Raw genomic sequence first — 21,357 nt, 5'->3', positions numbered from 1 at the left:
AGGAAATCCTACTCTAGACTGACTAGAGTCAATATTTCGAGGGGGAAACCTTACCCTAGAGCAGCCAGTTTTCCTGAAGGGGGGGGGGGGTCTTTAGGGGTGAACCTACTCTAGAAGACCGGTACTAATGACACGATTGCAAATGCTTCTGACAATTTATAAGTCAGTTAATAATTAGTGCATATTTTCTTCGAAATCTTGAGCCCAAACATTTTTCATCGTATAACAATATATCGGAACATGAACATCGATATTACTCTCTAGCCTATGTGAACATTGTAAATTAAAAGAAGCAGAGACATAAAAGCGATGTCTCTGATAGAACTTCTATCATAGATGATGCCAAATTATTTAAAGATATGGCGCTCGGGAAGGGGGGGGGGGGGGGAAACGATTTGATGGTTTATTTGCTTCTATTAGAAGCAAATCAGTTTTATGATTTTACAAAAGGAGTTTCGCCAAAAAAAAATCAAATCGTTTAACAGAAGCAAACCAGTTTTATGATTTTACAAACGGAGTTTCGCAAAAAAAAGTCAAATCGTTTACCCCCCCCCCCCTTCCTGAGCGCCATATCTTTAAATGATTTGGCATCACCTATGATTGGGTAGATCATGTATGCGTGGTTTCGTTACCAACCGAATTGTCGATGTGGGATGAACACGGCCCATCCAGATTCTTTACTAATATTAAAGGGTTCCTTTTTTTTAAAAAAATTCCTGGATCCGCCAGTGGGTTGAGTACAAACCGAAAGTAGAAATATTCTTCGAATCTGCGTTTTAGGAGTGTACAATGAACTTAGATTGTTTACAAATAACAAATGGATACAAAGATTGTTAGTAAGTGTCAGAAGCTTATAGTGGCTGCGATTGACTTTGGGACTACATATTCCGGTTATGCATTCTCCATGAAACATGACTGGGGGAAAGTTATGACGAACGGGTGGCAGGGAGGGTCCCTCCTCTCTCACAAGGCCCCAACGTGTCTTCTACTGAAGAAGGACCAGTCAGTGTCACTGTTTGGTTATGAGGCAGAAGACAGGTACTCGGAACTAACCGCAGAGGACAATAAAGATCACGAAAATTATTATTTTTTTCAAAGATTCAAAATGATTCTCCATGAAGATGTGGTAAGTACACTAGTATCTGACTTAGACTATAGTATACATAATTACATTATTCAAGTTTATACTAATATTTGACTTCATTGTTGTTTAGGCTTAATGTACGAGGGCGGTTCAAAAATTACGCGGACTGGTCTATTATTTACCCTTACAGACGTCATATAGTTATGAAAGTTTACAGAAAGATGTATCTTAAAGATTCCGATGAATTTTAAGCAAAATTTTTGTATTTTAAAATTTTTTTACGAAAATTATCGGTATGTTGATATCGCTGATGGAGAGGTACGGAGCACGACCAAAAATTTAAAGCAAAAGCATTCGGAGTCCAAAATTTAACTCATTTATTTTCTATAATTCGCGACAGTTTTTACAAATGTATCTTTAAATTGTTTCATTATTATGTATTTAGATTTCTGACGTGATAATTGAAATATTTAGAGAAATATAGTGATTTTTCTCTGATGCGATTCTCGTGAAAACGACTGTGAAAATGACGTCTCCTGAAATGACGGAGCACCACACTATTGTAAAATTATGTATAATGCTCGTGATATCGACAAGATGGATCCAAAATATGCATGATCGAACATGTAGTAAACTTTGGTATTCGTAACATTCGTCCACAAATAGCACTTTGAAATTATAGACTGTAAGACCTCTGTAAAAAGGCTATACGGGAAGGCGGGAAGAAGGTTTTTGACGAAAACTTTATCCGGACAATAAAGAACGTGATTGAGAGTCAATAATATATTACAATATATCTCATAAATACCTGAAGTTTTTGGTTTTAAAACGAAAATGAACATTCTTTACTTGTTTAATCGATTTATAAGCTTGACAAGAAATGGTGTTTGGATGTTGAGTAGATAAGGTAACTCAAACTGTACAGGTACTCTTGGGAAAATTTTGAGAAAATGAGAGATCAATCACATATTCTTTATTATGCCTGTGACGTCGAAGATTTTGCTGCTCCGTGACTTAATGATATGTCCTGAAAAATCACTCAAAATTGATACCAATTTACAACATTTTTATGTGAAATTTTGAAGACCATATAAGTAAAGATTCTTTAATATTATGTGTGACATTTTGCCCGATTAGGTCGTTAAATATTTTTTCTGTGCAACAAGTCCGCGTAATTTTTGAACGGCCCTCGTATTTGAACTTCCTCATTACTTTGATATGTTGTTAAAGTTTTACTCACTCATGTTACAATATTTCAAGTTGTTTATATATGTTACTTTATTTTCTTGTGGGTGAGTATCATAAAAGGTAGAGGAAGGTCAGGTATTACGTCAGATCTACCCACAATATGTATAGATGGATCCTAGTACATTATTTGAACCTTTTTGTGGGTAGCAACTATGATCAAATGTTAGTCTGTATGTGTAGAGATTGCTTATATATAGTTGTTCAATGTAACTGAAAAAGATCAATTAATTTGTAACAAATTACAGAATGTATATTAACATAGTAATGCATGTACCTGTATTTTTATAGTCAGTCAGCAGGCATATAATATGCAAGGATATAAAAGGGAAAACTTTAGAAGCAGGTACAGTGTTCATGCACTGCATCAAATACCTCAAAAACCACCTGTTTGACGAGATTAAGAAAAGTTTAGTGGGCATCCCGGAGGATGACATAGACTTCATCTTGACAGTACCCGCAATCTGGGGAGACAAAGCAAAGATGTTCATGAGGGAGGCTGCTTTAAAGGTATGTACATTAAACTATTTCCTACATTTACATTGTTCAGTACTTTGAAAGTACTTTAATTTTTAAAGAAAACTGGGATCTCATTTTATAATATTTTAAAGCAGGGATATAGTATGTGGGGTAAAATTTTTTTAAAAATTGTATATCATATACATAAATAATAATTGGTGTATTAAAAATTTTGTGCATCAACTGGTTATTGAGTTGTTGGCATAATTATAAATTAACTTGTTAGCAATCTACATTTTATTTATTAATACTGTATACAGGAAAATTTTCGCCCCCGTTTTACTTTTGCCCCTTTCGCCCTCATCTCAAGGGGTTGAATTTAAAACAGGGCGAATTCAAAGAACACAGCATAAATTCTTAAACATAATTGTGACTGAGTGAATTTAAAACGGGTCAAAGTGTAAAAGGGCAAAAATAACACGGGGTGAAAATAACCCTGTATACAGTAATAGTGCAGCCTTGTCCACATCATGTCAACAAAAATATAAAGCTTGAAATCAAAGACCAATTTCATACACGAAACTTGCTAAAAATCATACTTTGTTGAATTAAGTTCAAGTTTGTTCAAATGAATATCTATGTCCTCTTCCAAAAGGAGATAAAGAATTTGAAAAAAAGAATGGTGGGTTTGTTAAATTTTTTTAGGACTACCATGCCAGAAAAGATTAAACATATTTAAGGTTCACAACGAAGTGTAGATTCAAATTAGTTGAAATCATGACCACTTGGATAGAATGGAACCATAAAAAAGTTCATCTTGTACATGGAAATATATATAGGAAAAATCTTCAGGACGTGATGATAATTCATATTTATGACTGGTGGAAGATGAATAATTTTACATGCGCAACAGTTCCCTGACAAACAAAGCTAAAAGAATTTCACATGGTTACTGCCTTCTTCCTATGACTTGGAAAATGATTACTGCACGCCTGACTTTGTAATGAAGACTAAATTATTATAAATTCCAAGTTATATTTCCTTGCAGGCAGGAATAAAAAAGGACCGTTTGATCATAGCACTGGAACCAGAAGCAGCATCTATCTACTGTCAGTATTTACAGATCGCTAAGGATGATGCCTCGTCTTCTCTAGGAGTGGTCAGTGCGGGAACTAAATACATGGTCCTTGACTTAGGAGGTATTTCACCTGCATTTCTATCCATGGTTTTAGTACCATAAAACATGGTTACATGAACACACAATGAATCTTTTTGGATAGAGCAAAACTATGTTTATAAGACTGAAATACTTTTATAATAAATCAAAATAATTTATTCATGGCAGTACACTTTAAGCATATTTTAATGAATACTGATTAGTACATGAATACCTGATTCAATATAAAATTGATGAAGAACGGCATTGGTGCACCCTCAAACATAGCTGCAGAACTGTAACTCTCTGAAAAAATATACATGACTGTATTGACAGACTGGAAAGCTACAGTGTCACTATTGAAAAACTTGTATATTTATTGTGCTCAAAAAGTGCACTGTTCTCCATTTACTCAACATTACACTTTCAACTAGAGGCACTGTGAGCAATGCAGCTCACTAAATGATACCCCCAGCCTCCCATATGGTTATAACTCATGACAAAGTCCATGTTTTGCTGTGGCAGGGAAACCCAAAATATGTGTCGGATCAAAAAGTAAAATAGGAAGTGCACAATGGCAATATGTAATAAAGATTCTGTGAAAGTTTCATTAAATTTCACTCAGTGGTATAAGAGGAGTTGCGGATAAGAGATGGGTACCCTAAAGTGTAACAGACGGACGGACGGACGTACAGAGAGACGGACGTACAGCTGGATGGATGGACAGACGGACGGACATACCGATTACAGTATACCCTCCCACTTTTCAAGCAGGGGGGTATAACAAACTAACTCTGTGTTCCTAAGATATTCTTGCATTATTTCCACAACTTAACATTCCCTATGGCTGCTGTAAATAGCCTTTATTGGCCTGTAATGGAAACCATCAACACTCTTGCCTAGGTACACTGTATTTTGGACAGTAAGATAAATTGGTGCAAATCATTTCATGCAGATAAAAAATATGAGAAAGTATAGTTGACATGGGTCAAATATTTTGAAATTGATCTTTTGTACAGTTTAGGTAAGAATTTGGAGAAATTAATCCAAATCTGATCACAACTTTTTGTTTTCTATAAATATACAGTTTTTTCTATGGGTGGCACTGTTAAGTTCTCTGGTCATCCATCCCATATTCTTTTAGACAAGGGAGCTTTAAATTTGCAGCTTCCTCAGACATAACAATTTAAATTCAGGTAGGAAAAAACATTTGAAACAATTTTGCTTTTGAGGAGCTTTTATAACAGACTGCACTCCTAATTCTAATTCTTCAAGGATAAGGCTCCTCTTCAAATGACAGATTGACAGATACAATCATTGATATTCAGGATTCTTTTCCAGTTTGAGTAAACTATAACAGGTCTGGTTTGTTTTTTTAGGTGGTACTGCTGACATCACAGTTCACCAGAAGTGTGAGGACAATACTCTAGAGGAAGTCCTTCCTGCCAGCGGGGGTCCATGGGGAGGAAAATCCGTGGATGATGCATTCATAAAATTCCTGACTGAATTGGCAGGAGAGAACGTAATGGAAGCCTTTAAGGAAAAACACATGGAAGATTATTTGGAAATCATGAGAGTGTTTGAAACAAAGAAAAGAACTATAAAACCTAACAAAGCAGGGATGACAAATATGACAATACCACAAGCCTTCTTCAAGTTGTGTGCTGACATGCACAACGTAAAAGACTTTAAGGACGTTATTGAGAAAAACACAATGCATAAAAGTAATGTGAAATATGGTGGAGGAAAACTGAAGTGGAGTAACGAGTACTTTTCTGGATTTTTCAAGAAAACTATCGACAGCATTGTGAAACATATCGACGAATTGTTTGATGAGAATGAAGTGAGAGAGGTAGACATTATTGTTATGGTAGGGGGGTTCTCGGAATGCATGCTTGTCCAGGACGCCATTAGGAAAAACTTTGAACATAAGAAAATTATCGTACCAGAGGAAGCGGGGCTAGCTGTTTTGAAGGGTGCTGTATTTTTTGGTCACGTTCCTGATGCCATCTCGCGGAGATCAGCACGTTATACGTACGGAATCCAGACATGGCCAGAATTTAGACCAGGGTTCCATCAGGAAACAAAGAAAGTCAATGTTCGAGGATCGATGCGATGTCGAGATGTATTCTTCAAGGTCATTACTAAAGGTGAAAAGATCATGCCAGGTTACACCAAATCCCAGATCTTTCAAGCTCTGAATAGCCAGGAAAAGTGCCTTGAGTGTGGCGTATTCATTTCTGATCAGAAGAATCCAACTTACGTCGATGAGCATGGATGTAGGTTACTTGGGGTTCTACAAGTTCCATTATCGGCTGATGGCAAGCAGACAACTTGTGAAATCGAGGAATCTTTAATTTTTGGAGAAACAGAACTCAGATTTAAAGCAAAGGATGTTTATACCGGTGTACAGCGGGAGGTTATGTTTGATCTTCTGAAAGACTGATCAGTAATTACATACTCCCACTATATCAGTTTTATTTTCTGTGATACAAACCAAATCCATTTCTGATTGTCATCAGAATTAATTCAGATTGTAATCAATTTTCATTAAAAAAAACTTTTATATAAGCATGAAAAAGTATGAAAGTCTTCAATGGAATAACAGAGGCTTTATAGAGTTATTTAGTCCCAATTAAAGCTGTTGATTATCAAATGTGTACATGTGTGTACCTCCAATCTCCCTCGGCCACCCAGTGGTGGAGGGATGTTCTATTCAATTTATCTTTTTACAGTTTTAATTATATTTAGTGATGGAAAAATGAATTAGTAACTTTTACCATAATTATTTAAACAATAAAATATGTACTCTCTTTTGTTGGTAGTATGGGAATTAATGTTGAAGCTGTTGCAGAAAAATACGTATCCCATGTAAGTGATCGAATAGCACATTTGCACAAGAAATCTACTCATGATGGCTTTAAAAAACAAGATGTGTTTCAGTTTATGGCAAGGTTGAATTTTCTCAAATGCATGTCAAACTTCAAAGATCAAATGTCAAAAGGTAAAAATAGTTGGTACCCAAAGTAAGGTCTTGTCACAAGAATACACCTATGAAGTATGAAAGCCCTAGTTAAATGTTCTAACTGTTAAAAAGTTATAGCCAAGTTTTTAAAAAAGTGGGTCAAAATCTAAGGTCAAGGTCAAAGGGTTAAAAATTATAGTCACTGAAAGGTCTATTCACAGTAATTACACATGTGAAGTATGAAATCCCTTATAAGTACTATCTATTCAATAGTTTTGACTAAGATTAAAGCGTGTTACCGGGTAATTTTTTGTAAAAGAATTAACTTTGCCAAGCTAAAATGAATCCATCAAGCTTTTTATTGTTCAATGCTTTTGTCATCCAACCCAAATGATATTGCTTTAATGAAAAATGATTGATCCAGGGTACACTTAAGGTTCTTTACATACAATTATAACAGCCCAGATGTCCCTGTATGACAGCTATTGGCTAAAGTTACAGTTTCTTAAATAAAAGTCGAACTCCAAGGTCAAGGTCAAAATTGTTGGTATCAAATGTAAGGACTTTTCACAAGGAATACACCTGTGAAATATGAAAGCCCTTAGTACTAACTGTTTAAAAGTTATGGCCCAAGGTCAAACTTTTTTTACAAACTGGGTCAAACTCTAAGGTCAAGGTCAAAATACAATTATACCAACTGAAAGCTAGGGCTTGTCACAAAAAATACACATATAAAATATGAAAGCACTAGCTCCAACTGTTAAAAGTTATGACCAACGTTAAGGGCAGATATACAAACAAACAAAAATGGATGTCTGGATTGGTACATATTTTTTGACCTTATTTCATTGCAAATGATGCAAATGATAAATTTCTAGACTAAGAGTATAAAGAAATTGTAAACCTTCTGTGATGTTCAAAACTCTACCCTTCTGAAACCATCCTTATTATTCTATACAAATATTTTTCACTTTAAATTCCATTTATGTGTAGAAACTAGGTACGCGGTGAAACGTATTCATTTTTAATATTTATTAAAACATGACCAAAAGTTGTCATTTTCAAAATTTTTGACAAAAGTTTGTTTGTATCATCCGTCCTAAAAGTTTTTTTTTTTTTTTTTTTTTTTTTGTAAAAGTGGGTCAAACCTCAAGGTCAAGATGTCAAATTTGGTGGTACCCAAAGAAAGGTGTTGTCACAAGGAATACGCCTGTGAACAATTGTTCATGAACAAGCCCGGCAAACTGCATAAGTGCATAAGGAGGTGAAAAAAATATAAATCTCATTATAACAGAATGCTCTTTGGTAATTCATCTAACATTAACTTATACTACCTAGTAAGTGCAATCTCCAAAATTTTAAAAACATCTCACAAATATATCTGGAAATTATTTGTCTATGATCAGCATTACTCATCGAGGAGGGCAAAAGTGTTTTTATACAGTGACAGCATCTTTTAACCCCCCCCCCCTTGATGCCCGTTATACATGCACGTGTATTTACAGAATGTCTTTAGCTTCAGAATTACATTAAAATCATATTCATGCAGTTTTTTGGAATTAAGTATTTAAAGTAAAGTTCCCATTGAAATTAATGAAATATACATGTATTTTTGATAAACAACCCTTTTCTGAAAAAATCTCTGATTAAAAACTTATACAGTGACAGCATCTTTACCCCCCCCCCCCCCCCTTGATGCCCGTTATACATGCACATGTATTTACAGAATGTCTTTAGCTTCAGAATTATACATTAAAATCATATTCATGCAGTTTTTTGGGATTAAGTATTTAAAGTAAAGTTCCCATTGAAATTAATGAAATATACATGTATTTTTGATAAACAACCCTTTTCTGAAAAAATCTCTGATTAAAAACTATTCTTCCATTGAAAAATATGGTGTTCGTGGGATTCAAACCCTGGCTGGCAATAAAAATCTGCAGTGTCCGCTCATCATATTGCTTTGAGACTAATGCGCTAACCAATATTGGCAACACATCTCTTAACGAATAGTGGCATTTACAAAAAAAATGTGATATGACCCTTGACTTAATAGACTTTAACACTGTTCAAGTATCTTTTGGCCGGAAAGATGCGAATGTTCTAGCTGACAAAAAAAAAGTTTTTTTAAGTACAGTTCATGAGTTGGTCTTTGTTCCATGGTTTTGTTAACAAATACATATTTTTATGCAAACTCTTGGGATCAACTTTCAAAAACTGGAGGGAAGATCCACTCATATTGATTTTTTAAAGCATGCGAAATGATGACTGGTCCTTTAATATTTTGTCCTCTTTAGTGTGTATATGTGTTATTTCATAGGCAAATAATTTCAGTCTTTGTAAGATTTTTGTAAATTATAGAGATTTTACATAAAGTTTAGTTTACTATAATGTTAGATCAAATATTTATAATACTAGTATGTCGATACACTAGTAATATTGAGTTTCATTTTTTCACTTCATATTGTCGCACGATACACTGCGATTACCTCTTCACCCATTTTCTTTTCCATGTTAGTGTGTCTTTGCTTTTTTTTAAATTTTTATTTAAGGTATGTATAGAAATATACTTTTTGGTCAACAAAACATGGAGCAACGACCCATTATACCTTTAGTAACCCTTTCGTATCTTTCCTAGAAATAATGGCAGCTGATTAATAGTATAAAGTCTTTTTTTTCAAAAGTCAAAAAATAGGTCTTTTTTGTTATGCAATATGTAGCATAAGTGTTTAAAATGTAGACCTAAAAGAAAAAATAATACTTGGGAATTTTACTACTAATGTTTGAGTCCCAAGACTTCGATCCTTTTTTTCAATCGTTCTAATATATTTGCCAGAAACAAAATTCTTCAAAACAATTTTATTTTCTCAAAATAAATTTTAATGATAACAACTTCAAAGTCTTAAAACTTTATTCACAAAATGAATAGGATTTATAAACATATCTGAAGTTATATATGCTTTTTGCATTCCTTGTTCGTTAGTTTCCATGAATTTCAAGCCACTTGAATCGAATTGTCTTTTGTTCGAGCTATCTTGAATACGATTATAGATCCCCGATCCCGACCGAAAGTTCTACTTTCACTTTATCGAAACTTTACAACAGGTGTTACCAGTTTATATATTTGTTATGTTAGGTTTGCTATTCTTCTCTGTAGAGAGCAGTTACCATATTTAATGTTGCCTTCTTAAACTAGCTAGGTTTTTTTTTTAAATAAATAATTTCTTATAAAGTTAAGCAGAAACATTATCACACAAATTCGTATTTGTGCAATATGAGAGAGAGTGCGCCGTAACTTATTGTTTATCCCATCGTAATCGAAGATTCGGAGGTATATAGTTTTTGTCGTGTCCGTCCGTCTGTTTTTCTGCAAAATTTTAATCTCGTTCATAATTTTTGATTTAGTGGAGCTATGACTTTCATCATTTCACATGTGTATTATTTGTGACAAGACCTTTTTGGGGTACACTTTTGACCTTGACGTTGGAGTATTACACACTTTTACACAAAATTCTAAACTTTACTTTGACCATAACTTTGGAACGATTAGATACAAGGACTTTCATAATTTACATATGTATTCTTAATTTGTAACAAGACCTTTTATTGGATTTAATCTTCGCTATGTTGCCATACAGGGGCATCAATATTTCACAGATACATCTTGTTTTATATTATTATTATTATTTAGTGTATAAATGTATGCCCCATTTAACCACTTTTCCATTGTCAATATACATTTTAGATTATGACGAAGCGAGTCCTTGTTACGGGTGCTTCAGGTCTTTTTGGGAGAGCCATTTACAAGGAATTCCTGAGTGATAACTCCTGGGAGACATTGGGTCTCGCTTTCAGTCGGGCTAAAGATAAACTAAAGAAGGTGGACATCACTGATGAAAGCCAAGTAAAAGAAGTCATCAACTCTTTTAAAGTGAGCTTTTTTGCTGATTTGTTTAAGAAATACTCACTGACACATAAGCATATGTACAATACATATAATAGAAAAGCCCAATCAAACAAATCATGATTTTTTGTTTGAAACAGCCATCAGTTATAATCCACAGTGCTGCAGAGAGGAAACCTGATGCAGTGGAAAATGACCCTGAGGGCACCAAGAACCTTAATCTGTCTGCCACAGAGTACATCTGTCAGGCTGCAAGTAAGGGGAGATAAATACTTCAACACTGTGTTTACTTAAATTTCATCATTATAAAGTCATTCAGTCTGAAATGAATATCATTAGCTATCAGAATTATATTTTAATAAAGTTTTATAAATGTTTAAAAGAGAAGGTTCCACCCAGAAAGTACTCCAGACTGTGTTTAATTAATGACAAATTATGTATTCCAAAGCATGGTAACATACACATGCAGTACTGTTTATTGGTAACCGTCGAGGAAAAAAGATACAACAGAACAGACCAGGATTCAAACCCAGGCCCCCTGAGCTATCTGGTCACTGGTGATTAAACCTGCCAGACTGTCACACCCCTCCCTCCTATACAGTCTTCATCTTCAAACCCATCAACCCAGACTCTTTTACCTGATATTTCCAGGGCATGACACACCAAATATAACCTTCGGGGGAAGATGCAATAGACCAAACTAGGATTCAACCCCAGCTGTCCCCTTGAATTACTGGACAGATAGCTCATTTGAAAGAGCACCTGACTAGTGTTCCAGGGGACTCATGTCAACCCTTTGTCTATTTCTCAAATTCTTCTTCTCCAGTTACAACTGTATTGTATTTTAGAGAGCATCGGTGCCTGGGTCCTGTATATTAGCACTGACTATGTATTTGATGGGACTTCCCCTCCTTATGAAGAGGATGCAAAGCCTAACCCTCTCAATAAGTACGGACAGAGTAAACTTGATGGTGAAAAAATTACACTACAAGCATCTTCAGGTAACTATTTGTTAATAAAATTAAAACTCAACTCTAGTAAAACTGACGAGTTTCTTTTCTTTCTATTTTAATGTTTTATAACAATAACTCTTTTTCAAAAGGTTTGAGTTTAGTGAATATGTGTAAAAAAAAAAATTCATTTGGAAGAAACTGGGAAAGTCATGGCATTCATGATATCTTGTAAAGGATTTAAACTGGTAATACATGTAATAAGTTGATTTCCAAAACTGTTACAGATAATTCTGTACTGCGAGTACCCATCCTGTATGGAGATATTGAGTACCTCTCTGAGAGTGCCGTCACAGTATTGTTTGAAAAGATCATGGCGGGATCTGAATTAATAGCATCAGATTATGAGAAGAGATACCCCACCCACTGTGGTGACATAGCTGATGCTATTAGACAGCTAGCAGACAAAAGGCTTCAGGTGAGCTCAAGCACTAACAACACTACAGAATGGTCTCTGATTTGTTTGTATCAGTGCTTCATAATTAATTATGCGCCCGGATCGAAAGATCCGAGGCGTATATTGTTTTTGTCCTGTCTGTCTGTCTGTCTGTTTGTCTGCAAACTTTGACCTTCGCCATAACTTTTGAACCATGAATGATAGAGACTTCATATTTGGTATGCCTACTTCACTAATGAAGCTCTTTCAAATGACACCAAAGTCAATGACCTTACTGTGACCTATATGCTAAAAATAGAGGTTTTTTTTACATATTTTAACCTTTGCCATAACTTTTGAACCATAAAAGATAGAGACTTCATATTTGGTATACGTACAACGCTTATTAACCTTTTTAAAAGACACCATGGTCAATGACCTTGTGACCTTGACTGTGGCCTATACGCTAAATATAGCTTTTTTGACGGCAAACTTTAACCTTCGCCATAACTTTTGAACGGAGAAAGATAGAGACTTAATATTTGGCATGCATACTCCACTAATAAAGCCCTTTCACATGACACCAAGGTCAATGACCTAGTCAGCTTGACTGTGTCATATGCTAAAAATAGCTTTTTTGAACCTTCACCATAACTTTTGAGCCATAAAAGATAGAGACCTGTCTATTTCTCAAATTCTTCTTCTCCAGTTACATCTGTATTGCATTTTAGAGAGCATCGGTGCCTGGGTCCTGTATATTAGCACTGACTATGTATTTGATGGAACTTTTGAACGGAGAAAGATAGAGACTTAATATTTGGCATGCATACTCCACTAATAAAGCCCTTTCACATGACACCAAGGTCAATGACCTTGTCAGCTTGACTGTGTCTTATATGCTAAAAATAGCTTTTTTGAACCTTCACCATAACTTTTGAGCCATAAAAGATAGAGACTTGATATTTGGTATGCATACTTCACTAATTAAGGTCTTACGAATGACACCAAGATCAATGACCTTGTGACCTTCACTGTGATCTTTATGCTAAAAATGTTTTTTTTTTTTAATTTATTTATTGCCGCCGGGCGCATAGTGTTTCACAAACACATCTTGTTTTTTAAACATTTTGTACTTAAATTTTTTTGTTGCATTCACAGGATCCTGAGAAAGTATGTGGTGTGTTTCACTGGTCATCTAAAGAGGAAATGACTAAATATGACATGTCTGTTGCCATGGCCTCTGCATTCTCATTGAGCACAGAGAACATAAAACCTGACAGAAGCCCATCCAAGGGGGCGCTCCGCCCTTACAACACCCACCTCTCCTGTAAGAGAATGGAAGCTCTCGTCTCTGGGAGGAGGACACCATTCTCTGAGGGCATCAAGGCAGTCCTCCAGCCTTATTTTAAAAAATAGAAGCAACTTAGAGCCAAAATGCTTGACTTAATTTATATACATTGTGCACACTGCTTGAGTGGTTTTAATATCTATTGGGTAAAATTATGATAATCTTTTGTTACATTTCATTGTTTTTGTTAATATTTCTTAAATATACCTAAACTATGAATTTTAAAGGTTAAAAAAAATGTATAGCTTAATGTACATTTGAATAGTTAAACTTAATGTAATATACATTGAACATGCATAAGTTGATCATTGTTGGAAATACTTTGACAATTCATTCTTTAAACAAAATGCTTTTTCATTTGACCAAAACACCCATAAAGATTGTTGAATTGTGTTGGGCCAGTAAATTAAATTTACTAGGCTAACTGTCTTAGATAGTTGTATTTCTATGCAGAATTGCGACATAATGTTCAGCAACACTGCTTCTTACATCTAAGTTCAGCATACTGCTTATCACATCATAATGTTCCACCATAACTCACTTTATATAGGCCAGCTGCATTAGTTCTAGACTGGTGAACTTTGGTGTTTTAACAACATATGTGTCCTGAACAGGAGATCGAATTTTAATTCTACGAAGGTGTGTGTCTCGTCCATTTTGATGATTTGAAAGCACAGCTATCTGTACCATGAATGTCCGGATAGGTTTATCACTGATATCTTTCATTGGAACACATACCCAGCCCACTGGTTCACTGAGTTCTATCTGATCTACTTCTATGAGGTCATTAAAGTGTGTACCAGCACGAAGAGAAATCCTGGAAATATACAAAAATCAGATGATACAAAAATCATGAATTACTAAGACATTGTGAATTTCAATGCATGTAAATGAAACCAGAAGTCTCTGTCGAGACTGTAGCTCTACTGGTTTGTACTTATAACAAAGGATAAGAAAAGAAGCCATTGCAATCAGACCAAAACTGTAGAAGGAGTGATGTTTTAAAGGAATTTCACGGACATTTCTATTTTTAGTACTAATGGCAACATCATTCATCAAAATCAAAAACTGATGCACTATTTAATGTATCTTAGTGTAGTCTACTTGTGTGCCAAGTTAAATTGAAATCAGACCAAAACTGTAAAAGGAGTAGTGTTTTAAAGGAATTTCACAGAAAATTCTATTTTTAGTAACCACGGCAACACCATTCATCGAAATCAAAAACCGATGCACAGAATTATGTGTCTTAGTGTAGTCTACTTGTGTGCCAAGTTACATTGAAATCAGACCAAAACTGTAGGAGGAGTAGCATTTTGAAAAATTGTTTACAGACAGACAGACGGACGGACGACAGACACCTTACTATTGCATAAGCTCTTCTGGTCTCTGATGAGTAGAGCTAAAAACCGATGCACAGAATTATGTATCTTAGTATAGTCTACTTGTGTGCCAAATTATATTGTAATCGGACCAAAACTGTAGGAGGAGTAGCATTTTAAAAGAATTTCTCAGAAATTTCTATTTTTAGTAACCATGGCAACACCGTTCATCGAAATCAAAAACCGATGCACAGAATTATGTATCTTAGTGTAGTCTACTTGTGTCCCAAGTTATATTGAAATTAGACCAAAACTGTAGGAGGAGTAGCATTTAGAAAGAATTTAACAGAAATTTCTATTTTTAGTAACCACGGCAACACCATTAATCGAAATCAAAAACCCATGCACAGAATTATGTATCTTAGTGTAGTCTACTTGTGTGCCAAGTAATATTGAAATTGGACCAAAACTGTGGGAGGAGTAGCATTTCGAAAGAATTTCACAGAAATTTCTATTTTTAGTAACCACGGCAACACCATTCATCGAAATCAAAAACCGATGCACAGAATTATGTATCTTAGTGTAGTCTACTTGTGTCCCAAGTAATATTGAAATTGGACCAAAACTGTAGGAGGAGTAGCATTTCGAAAGAATTTCACAGAAATTTCTATTTTTAGTAACCACGGCAACACCGTTCATCGAAATCAAAAACTGATGCACAGAATTATGTATCTTAGTGTAGTCTACTTGTGTGCCAAGTAATATTGAAATTGGACCAAAACTGTGGGAGGAGTAGCATTTCGAAAGAATTTCACAGAAATTTCTGTTTTTAGTAACCACCGCAACACCATTCATCGAAATCAAAAACCGATGCACAGAATTATGTATCTTAGTGTAGTCTACTTGTGTCCCAAGTAATATTGAAATTGGACCAAAACTGTAGGAGGAGTAGCATTTCGAAAGAATTTCACAGAAATTTCTATTTTTAGTAACCACGGCAACACCGTTCATCGAAATCAAAAACTGATGCACAGAATTATGTATCTTAGTGTAGTCTACTTGTGTGCCAAGTTATACTGAAATCGGACCAAAACTGTAGGAGGAGTAGCATTTCGAAAGAATTTCACAGAAATTTCTATTTTTAGTACCCACGGCAACACCATTCTTCGAAATCATAAACTGATGCACAAAATTATGTATCTTGGTGTAGTCTACTTGTGTGCCAGGTTATATTGAAATCGGACCAAAACTGTAGGAGGAGTAGCATTTTGAAAAATTGTTTACAGACAGACAGACAGACAGACAGACAGACAGACGGACGGACGGACGGACGGACGGACACACAGACGGACGGACGACGGACGCATTACTATCGCATAAGCTTTTCTGGTCTCTGACCAGTAGAGCTAAAAAATGCAGAAAAATAGGTTTTCCTCTAAAAGTTATACAGGTGACTGTAGTTTTCATATCATTGAGGTGTGTAGCTGTGACAGCTATAAGAGGTGACTGTAGTTTAGATATCATTGAGTTGTGTAGCTATGACAGCTATAAGATGTGACTAGTTTTGATATCATTTAGGTGTGTAGATGTGATAGCTATAAGATTTGACTGTAGTTTTGATATCATTGAGGTGTGCAGCTGTGACAGCTATAAGACATGGCTGTAGTTTTGATATCATTGAGGTGTATAGCTGTGACAGCTATAAGATGTGACTGTAGTTTTGATATCATTGAGAGGTGTAGCTGTGACAGCTATAAGATGTGACTGTAGTTTTGATATCATTGAGGTGTGTAGCTGTGACTGCTATAAGATGTGGCTGTAGTTTTGATATCATTGAGGTGTGTGTGACAGCTGTAAGATTTGACTGTAGTTTTGATATCATTGAGGTGTGTGTGACAGCTATAAGATGTGGCTGTAGTTTTGATATCTATACAGTCTGCAGTTTTGATGTGTTTGAGGTACTGTAAACCAACTTTTATTCGCGTCGACTTTATTTCGCGATTTACCGAGAGTAAACTAATTCGCGACGATTAATTTTCGCGATCAAGCCGTTTTTGGAACTGTTTTTAATAGAAAAAGAGACTTTGAGGACCTGTTCGCGACGAGAAATATTCGCGATGACGAGGCTCTCGCGAACCTCGCGAAAATTTCTCGCACGCGAATAAAAGTTGGTTTACAGTATTCAGTTTCAATATACCGTATAAGTGGAAATTTTAGTGAGATGCAAATTTAGCGATTTGTCCTTAAGAACTAGTATTTTATTTTTAGCGATATGTAATTTAAGCAATTATTAAATGCTCACTTAAGAAGCTATTACAAAGAAAACGCAATTAATTGTTAGCGATGTTCAATTTTAGCGATCTTGGCACCAGCGCTAATAATACATGTGTAGTTTAACCAGGTAATACATGTATTTAAGGTGGTAGCAGTGAAATCAATGAGGTGTGCAGTTTTGATGTCTGAGGTGTAAAGTTTTGATTCTATGAAGTGTGTAGTTTTAATATCTTTGAGATGTGCAGTTTTGAAATTGATCAGGTTCTAGTTTTTAGGTATATTAGGTATTATGTAATTTTGACTATTGAGTAGTGATACATTTTAAATGTTAAGCTGAGTTGTGTGATTTTGTTACCTATGTAGCTGTGTGATTTGGATAGGCTTGTAATGTTTGAAGCTGTTAAATTGATCAGATGGGCAGTTTTATACCTATTGGGTGTGTAGCAGTTTTATACCTATTGGGTCTGTAGCTCTCGTCGACTTTATAATTTGTGTAGATACACACATCGTGGGTGTATACCTGTTAGGTCTGTAGCTCTCGTCAGCTTTATAATTTGTGTAGATACACACATCATGGATGTATACCTGTTAGGTGTGTAGCTCTCGTCAGCTTTATAATCTGTGTAGATACACACATCGTGAATGTATACCTGTTAGGTGTGTAGCTCTCGTCAGCTTTATAATCTGTGTAGATACACACATCATGAATGTATACCTGTTAGGTGTGTAGCTCTCGTCAGCTTTATAATCTGTGTAGATACACACATCGTGAATGTATACCTGTTAGGTGTGTAGCTCTCGTCAGCTTTATAATCTGTGTAGATACACACATCGTGAATGTATACCTGTTAGGTGTGTAGCTCTCATCAGCTTTATAATCTGTGTAGATACACACATCGTGGATGGTGGTTTTCCTCCTGAACTGGATGTTGACCAGGTGCGGTTGTGGTCCATCGGACTGCCAGTATGTGTCCACTGTATTATCCAGTAGCTGCTCTACACCAAAACCTAGGGACAATTACGACTTTATTATTCCACACAGGTATTTATAGAGATAGCCTTGTATAATACACCTGTACTTAATTGGCCTTTGACCAAATGAATACATGTGAATACATTGTACTTCCAAGTCTAAGTAATTTTCTTCTAAACACAAAGTGAATGATCACAGAATGAAATACTGTGATATCTTTGCGACCAAAGTAAAGTTATAAACTTAAGATGTACCATCCTAAACAAATACAAGAGGCCCATGGGCCACATCGCTCACCTGAGCACTGTGGCTAGAAAAAAGTAGAAATTGGTTTATAATTAAATAGTTTAAATCCAGAAGTAGTCCAATGACCAATCATGGCTTTGTTATTCTTGAGAAGAAGATTTTTTAAGAATTTTCCTATATATATTTCTATGTAAAAATTTGGTTGGCCATTGTGGCCCTGCCCTACCCCCCAGGGTCATGATTTGAACAAACTTGAATCTGCACTGCCGAAAGATGCTTCCATATAAATATGATCAATTATGGCTTTGTTATTCTTGAGAAGAAGATTTTTAAAGGTTTTTCCTACATATTTCTATGTAAAACTTTGGTCGGCCATTGTTGCCCCGCCCCACCCCCGGGGGTCATGATTTGAACAAAATTGAATCTACACTACCAAAAGATGCTTCCATATAAGTATGATCTATTAAGGCTTTGTTATTCTTGAGAAGAAGATTTTTAAAGAATTTTCCTATATATTTCTATGTAAAACTTTGGTCGGCCATTATGGCCCCGTCCTACCCCCGGGGGTCATGATTTGAACAAACTTGAATCTACACTACCTGAGGATGCTTCCATATAAATATGATCAATTATGGCTTCGTTATTCTTGAGAAGAAGATTTTTAAAGAATTTTCCTATATATTTCTATGTAAAACTTTGGTCGGCCATTGTGGCCCCGCCCTACCCCCAGGGGTCATGATGTAAAACTTTGGTCGGCCATTGTGGCCCCGCCCTACCCCCAGGGGTCATGATTTGAACAAACTTCAATCTACACTACCTGACGATGTTTCCCCATAAGTTTCATCTTTCCTGGCCCAGTGGTTCTTGAGAAGAAGATTTTTAAAGAATTTTCCTATATATTTCTATGTAAAACTTTGGTCGGCCATTGTGGCCCCGCCCTACCCCTGGGGGTCATGATTTGAACAAACTTGAATCTACACTACGTGAGGATGTTTCCCCATAAGTTTCATCTTTCCTGGCACAGTGGTTCTTGAGAAGAAGATTTTTATAACATACCACCAAATTATCATTAATTCCCAATTATCTCCCCTTGAATGAGTGCGAGGCCCTTCATTTGAACAAACTTAAATCCCCTTCACCCAAGGATACTTTGTGGCAAGTTTGGTTGAAATTGGCCCAGTGGTTCTCGAGAAGAAGATGAAAATGTGAAAAGTTTACAACAACAACGACAACAACGATGACAACAACAACGACAACGACAGACAACGGACAAATTGTGATCAGAAAAGCTCACTTGAGCCTTTCGCTCAGGTGAGCTAAAAATGTCTTCTTGCTGCAAGTGTGTTTGACATTCATGACCGAGGGGTGTCAGAATTTTTACACAGAAACAGCCTACCTGGTTTACAAGAGGACAGTGACCACACAGCCTGATTTCCAACCTCACGAAGTCTACCCTCACGTTCATCCTTCAAAATATCCATCTCTGGATTCGCTACAACTTTGGTGGCCATGTTGCTGAAAAAAAATAATTTTCAGTTGTTAGTTTATACAAAGCAATTAAACAGATAAACAGAAAATATTCAGCTCCAATGGTATCAGTGCAATATAGTTGTAGAACTCATTCATTAATTATTTTAACTAAAAATAAAATTGACTCTTAGAAAATTAATGTATGTCTGTTTCACATGCTTTATGATCTTAACATTCCTGGGACCAGGTTTCATAAATCAGTGTGTTGTCATAGGTACATCAAGATTTAATCTTTTAAAGGCTATAGAAACATGTATAACTCAGAAATTGACTTTTTTCATTAATAGCGAGCGCAGCGAGCGTCGCAAAGCGACGCTCGCAAAGCGAGCTCAATAGACTAACATGTAAGAACAGAGGAAATTCGGATTGAAATCTGTACATACGTCAGCCAAATTTCTCTGTGCAACATTCCCAGAATTCCTGCACTACCCAATGTCCTTTGCGCGAATAAATCAAAAATAGTAAAAAAAATAAAGGAACATTGTTTCTTACCGAAATCTTAACGAAATGATTTTGCCTTACCTTATTCAAAAAAATACCCCCATGTCACAACACCGCCCTTCACCTTGCCCTTCGGAAATGATACAAATGACGTCACCGGAAACTTACGAATTTTGACGATATGCTTATTAAGTCATGTCGGTTGCTTCCGTGAAATAGATAAATAAATATACAATAACGTAAAGCATAAAAAGCTTTCAGTTTGTAGAAATCTTTCAAAGAAACAAAAAATAATTCTGCAATTTTTTTTGACACAAATTGCACTAGGTCTATAGTTTCAAACAGATGCTAGGCTGTCTCCATAAGCTCCGACAAGCTCCTTGACATCATGTGACATCACAGGTAGTCGAGATGTCTCGTGCTGCTTGATGTTTGAAGTGGCTGATCAATTTTTTAGAGTGTTTTTGATGGTACAACTGCGCTCGCCCCAACGGTCACACCGTAAAACATATTACAGTGAATATAAAACCGAATTTCCTCAATTGTTTTTATCCTGCACTACTACTGTAAATAGATGATTTTAAAATGCACCTCTTGTCTGACGTCAAACTTGTGTGATGGGTCGGTGACCTCTTACAAGTAAAGAAGTAGAAGTAGTGAATATAAAACCGAATTTCCTCAATAAATTATCACACGAAGCGAATAAGCAATGCATTTTGTACAGTTAAAGTTTACCTTTTGGTAAAAATTTAACAAACCTTTCAATATTAATTATTCTTCATGAACATAACATATCATTTCTCTGGGGTTTACCCAAAAACACTTTCGGGTTGTCTTCTAAGTTTTGAAAACCTTAACCGGAAGTGCAAATGAATTAATTGACAAGACGTACATTGATTATTTTGATTTTTTTTTAGTGTTAACTGTGACCATTGTTACTTAATTTTATCATAATTTTTTTTATTGAATTACTTCCTCATCGTGATTATTCAAAATATTGTAAAAAATAAACCAAAAACATTTTGTT

The 21,357-nt window shown here is 35.5% G+C and overlaps 3 protein-coding genes across 6 annotated transcripts; 2 read left to right on the top strand and 1 right to left on the bottom strand.

Annotated features, from left to right (window-relative positions):
- The first annotated feature begins 730 nt into the window (after window positions 1-730).
- LOC134275652 (heat shock 70 kDa protein 12A-like) lies at window positions 731-6,761 on the top strand. The gene is made up of 4 exons (XM_062757920.1): window positions 731-1,126; window positions 2,621-2,839; window positions 3,837-3,987; window positions 5,324-6,761. The coding sequence occupies exons 1-4, from the start codon at window positions 818-820 to the stop codon at window positions 6,388-6,390; spliced, it is 1,746 nt and encodes a 581-aa protein (XP_062613904.1). The 5' UTR covers window positions 731-817; the 3' UTR covers window positions 6,391-6,761.
- A 3,199-nt stretch (window positions 6,762-9,960) lies between these two features.
- LOC134275650 (methionine adenosyltransferase 2 subunit beta-like) lies at window positions 9,961-13,971 on the top strand. 3 transcript variants are annotated; one of them, XM_062757914.1, is made up of 6 exons: window positions 9,961-10,040; window positions 10,655-10,840; window positions 10,954-11,068; window positions 11,662-11,814; window positions 12,051-12,241; window positions 13,358-13,971. In XM_062757914.1, the coding sequence occupies exons 2-6, from the start codon at window positions 10,658-10,660 to the stop codon at window positions 13,613-13,615; spliced, it is 900 nt and encodes a 299-aa protein (XP_062613898.1). In that variant the 5' UTR covers window positions 9,961-10,040; window positions 10,655-10,657; the 3' UTR covers window positions 13,616-13,971. The 3 variants fall into 3 exon arrangements, with proteins under 3 accessions (XP_062613898.1, XP_062613899.1, XP_062613900.1); XM_062757915.1 differs by having other exon boundaries at window positions 9,977-10,045; XM_062757916.1 differs by lacking the exon at window positions 9,961-10,040 and adding an exon at window positions 10,087-10,109.
- Window positions 13,630-21,183, bottom strand: LOC134275651 (anaphase-promoting complex subunit 10-like). 2 transcript variants are annotated; one of them, XM_062757917.1, is made up of 4 exons: window positions 21,089-21,183; window positions 19,756-19,874; window positions 17,986-18,148; window positions 13,630-14,364 (listed from the first exon to the last, which is right to left on the bottom strand). In XM_062757917.1, exons 2-4 carry the CDS (start codon window positions 19,868-19,870, stop codon window positions 14,085-14,087), a joined length of 558 nt encoding a protein of 185 aa, XP_062613901.1. In that variant the 5' UTR covers window positions 19,871-19,874; window positions 21,089-21,183; the 3' UTR covers window positions 13,630-14,084. The 2 variants fall into 2 exon arrangements, with proteins under 2 accessions (XP_062613901.1, XP_062613902.1); XM_062757918.1 differs by having other exon boundaries at window positions 21,066-21,177.
- Window positions 21,184-21,357: the final 174 nt, after the last annotated feature.

This window comes from Saccostrea cucullata, unplaced genomic scaffold (assembly GCF_032062105.1).
Source record: "Saccostrea cucullata isolate Sc308-1 unplaced genomic scaffold, CSIRO_AGI_Scuc_v1 ctg7196, whole genome shotgun sequence".
Classification (NCBI taxonomy): domain Eukaryota; kingdom Metazoa; phylum Mollusca; class Bivalvia; order Ostreida; family Ostreidae; genus Saccostrea; species Saccostrea cuccullata.
Note: the sequence above shows the minus strand (reverse complement) of the source record. Positions and strands in the feature narration are given on the sequence as shown.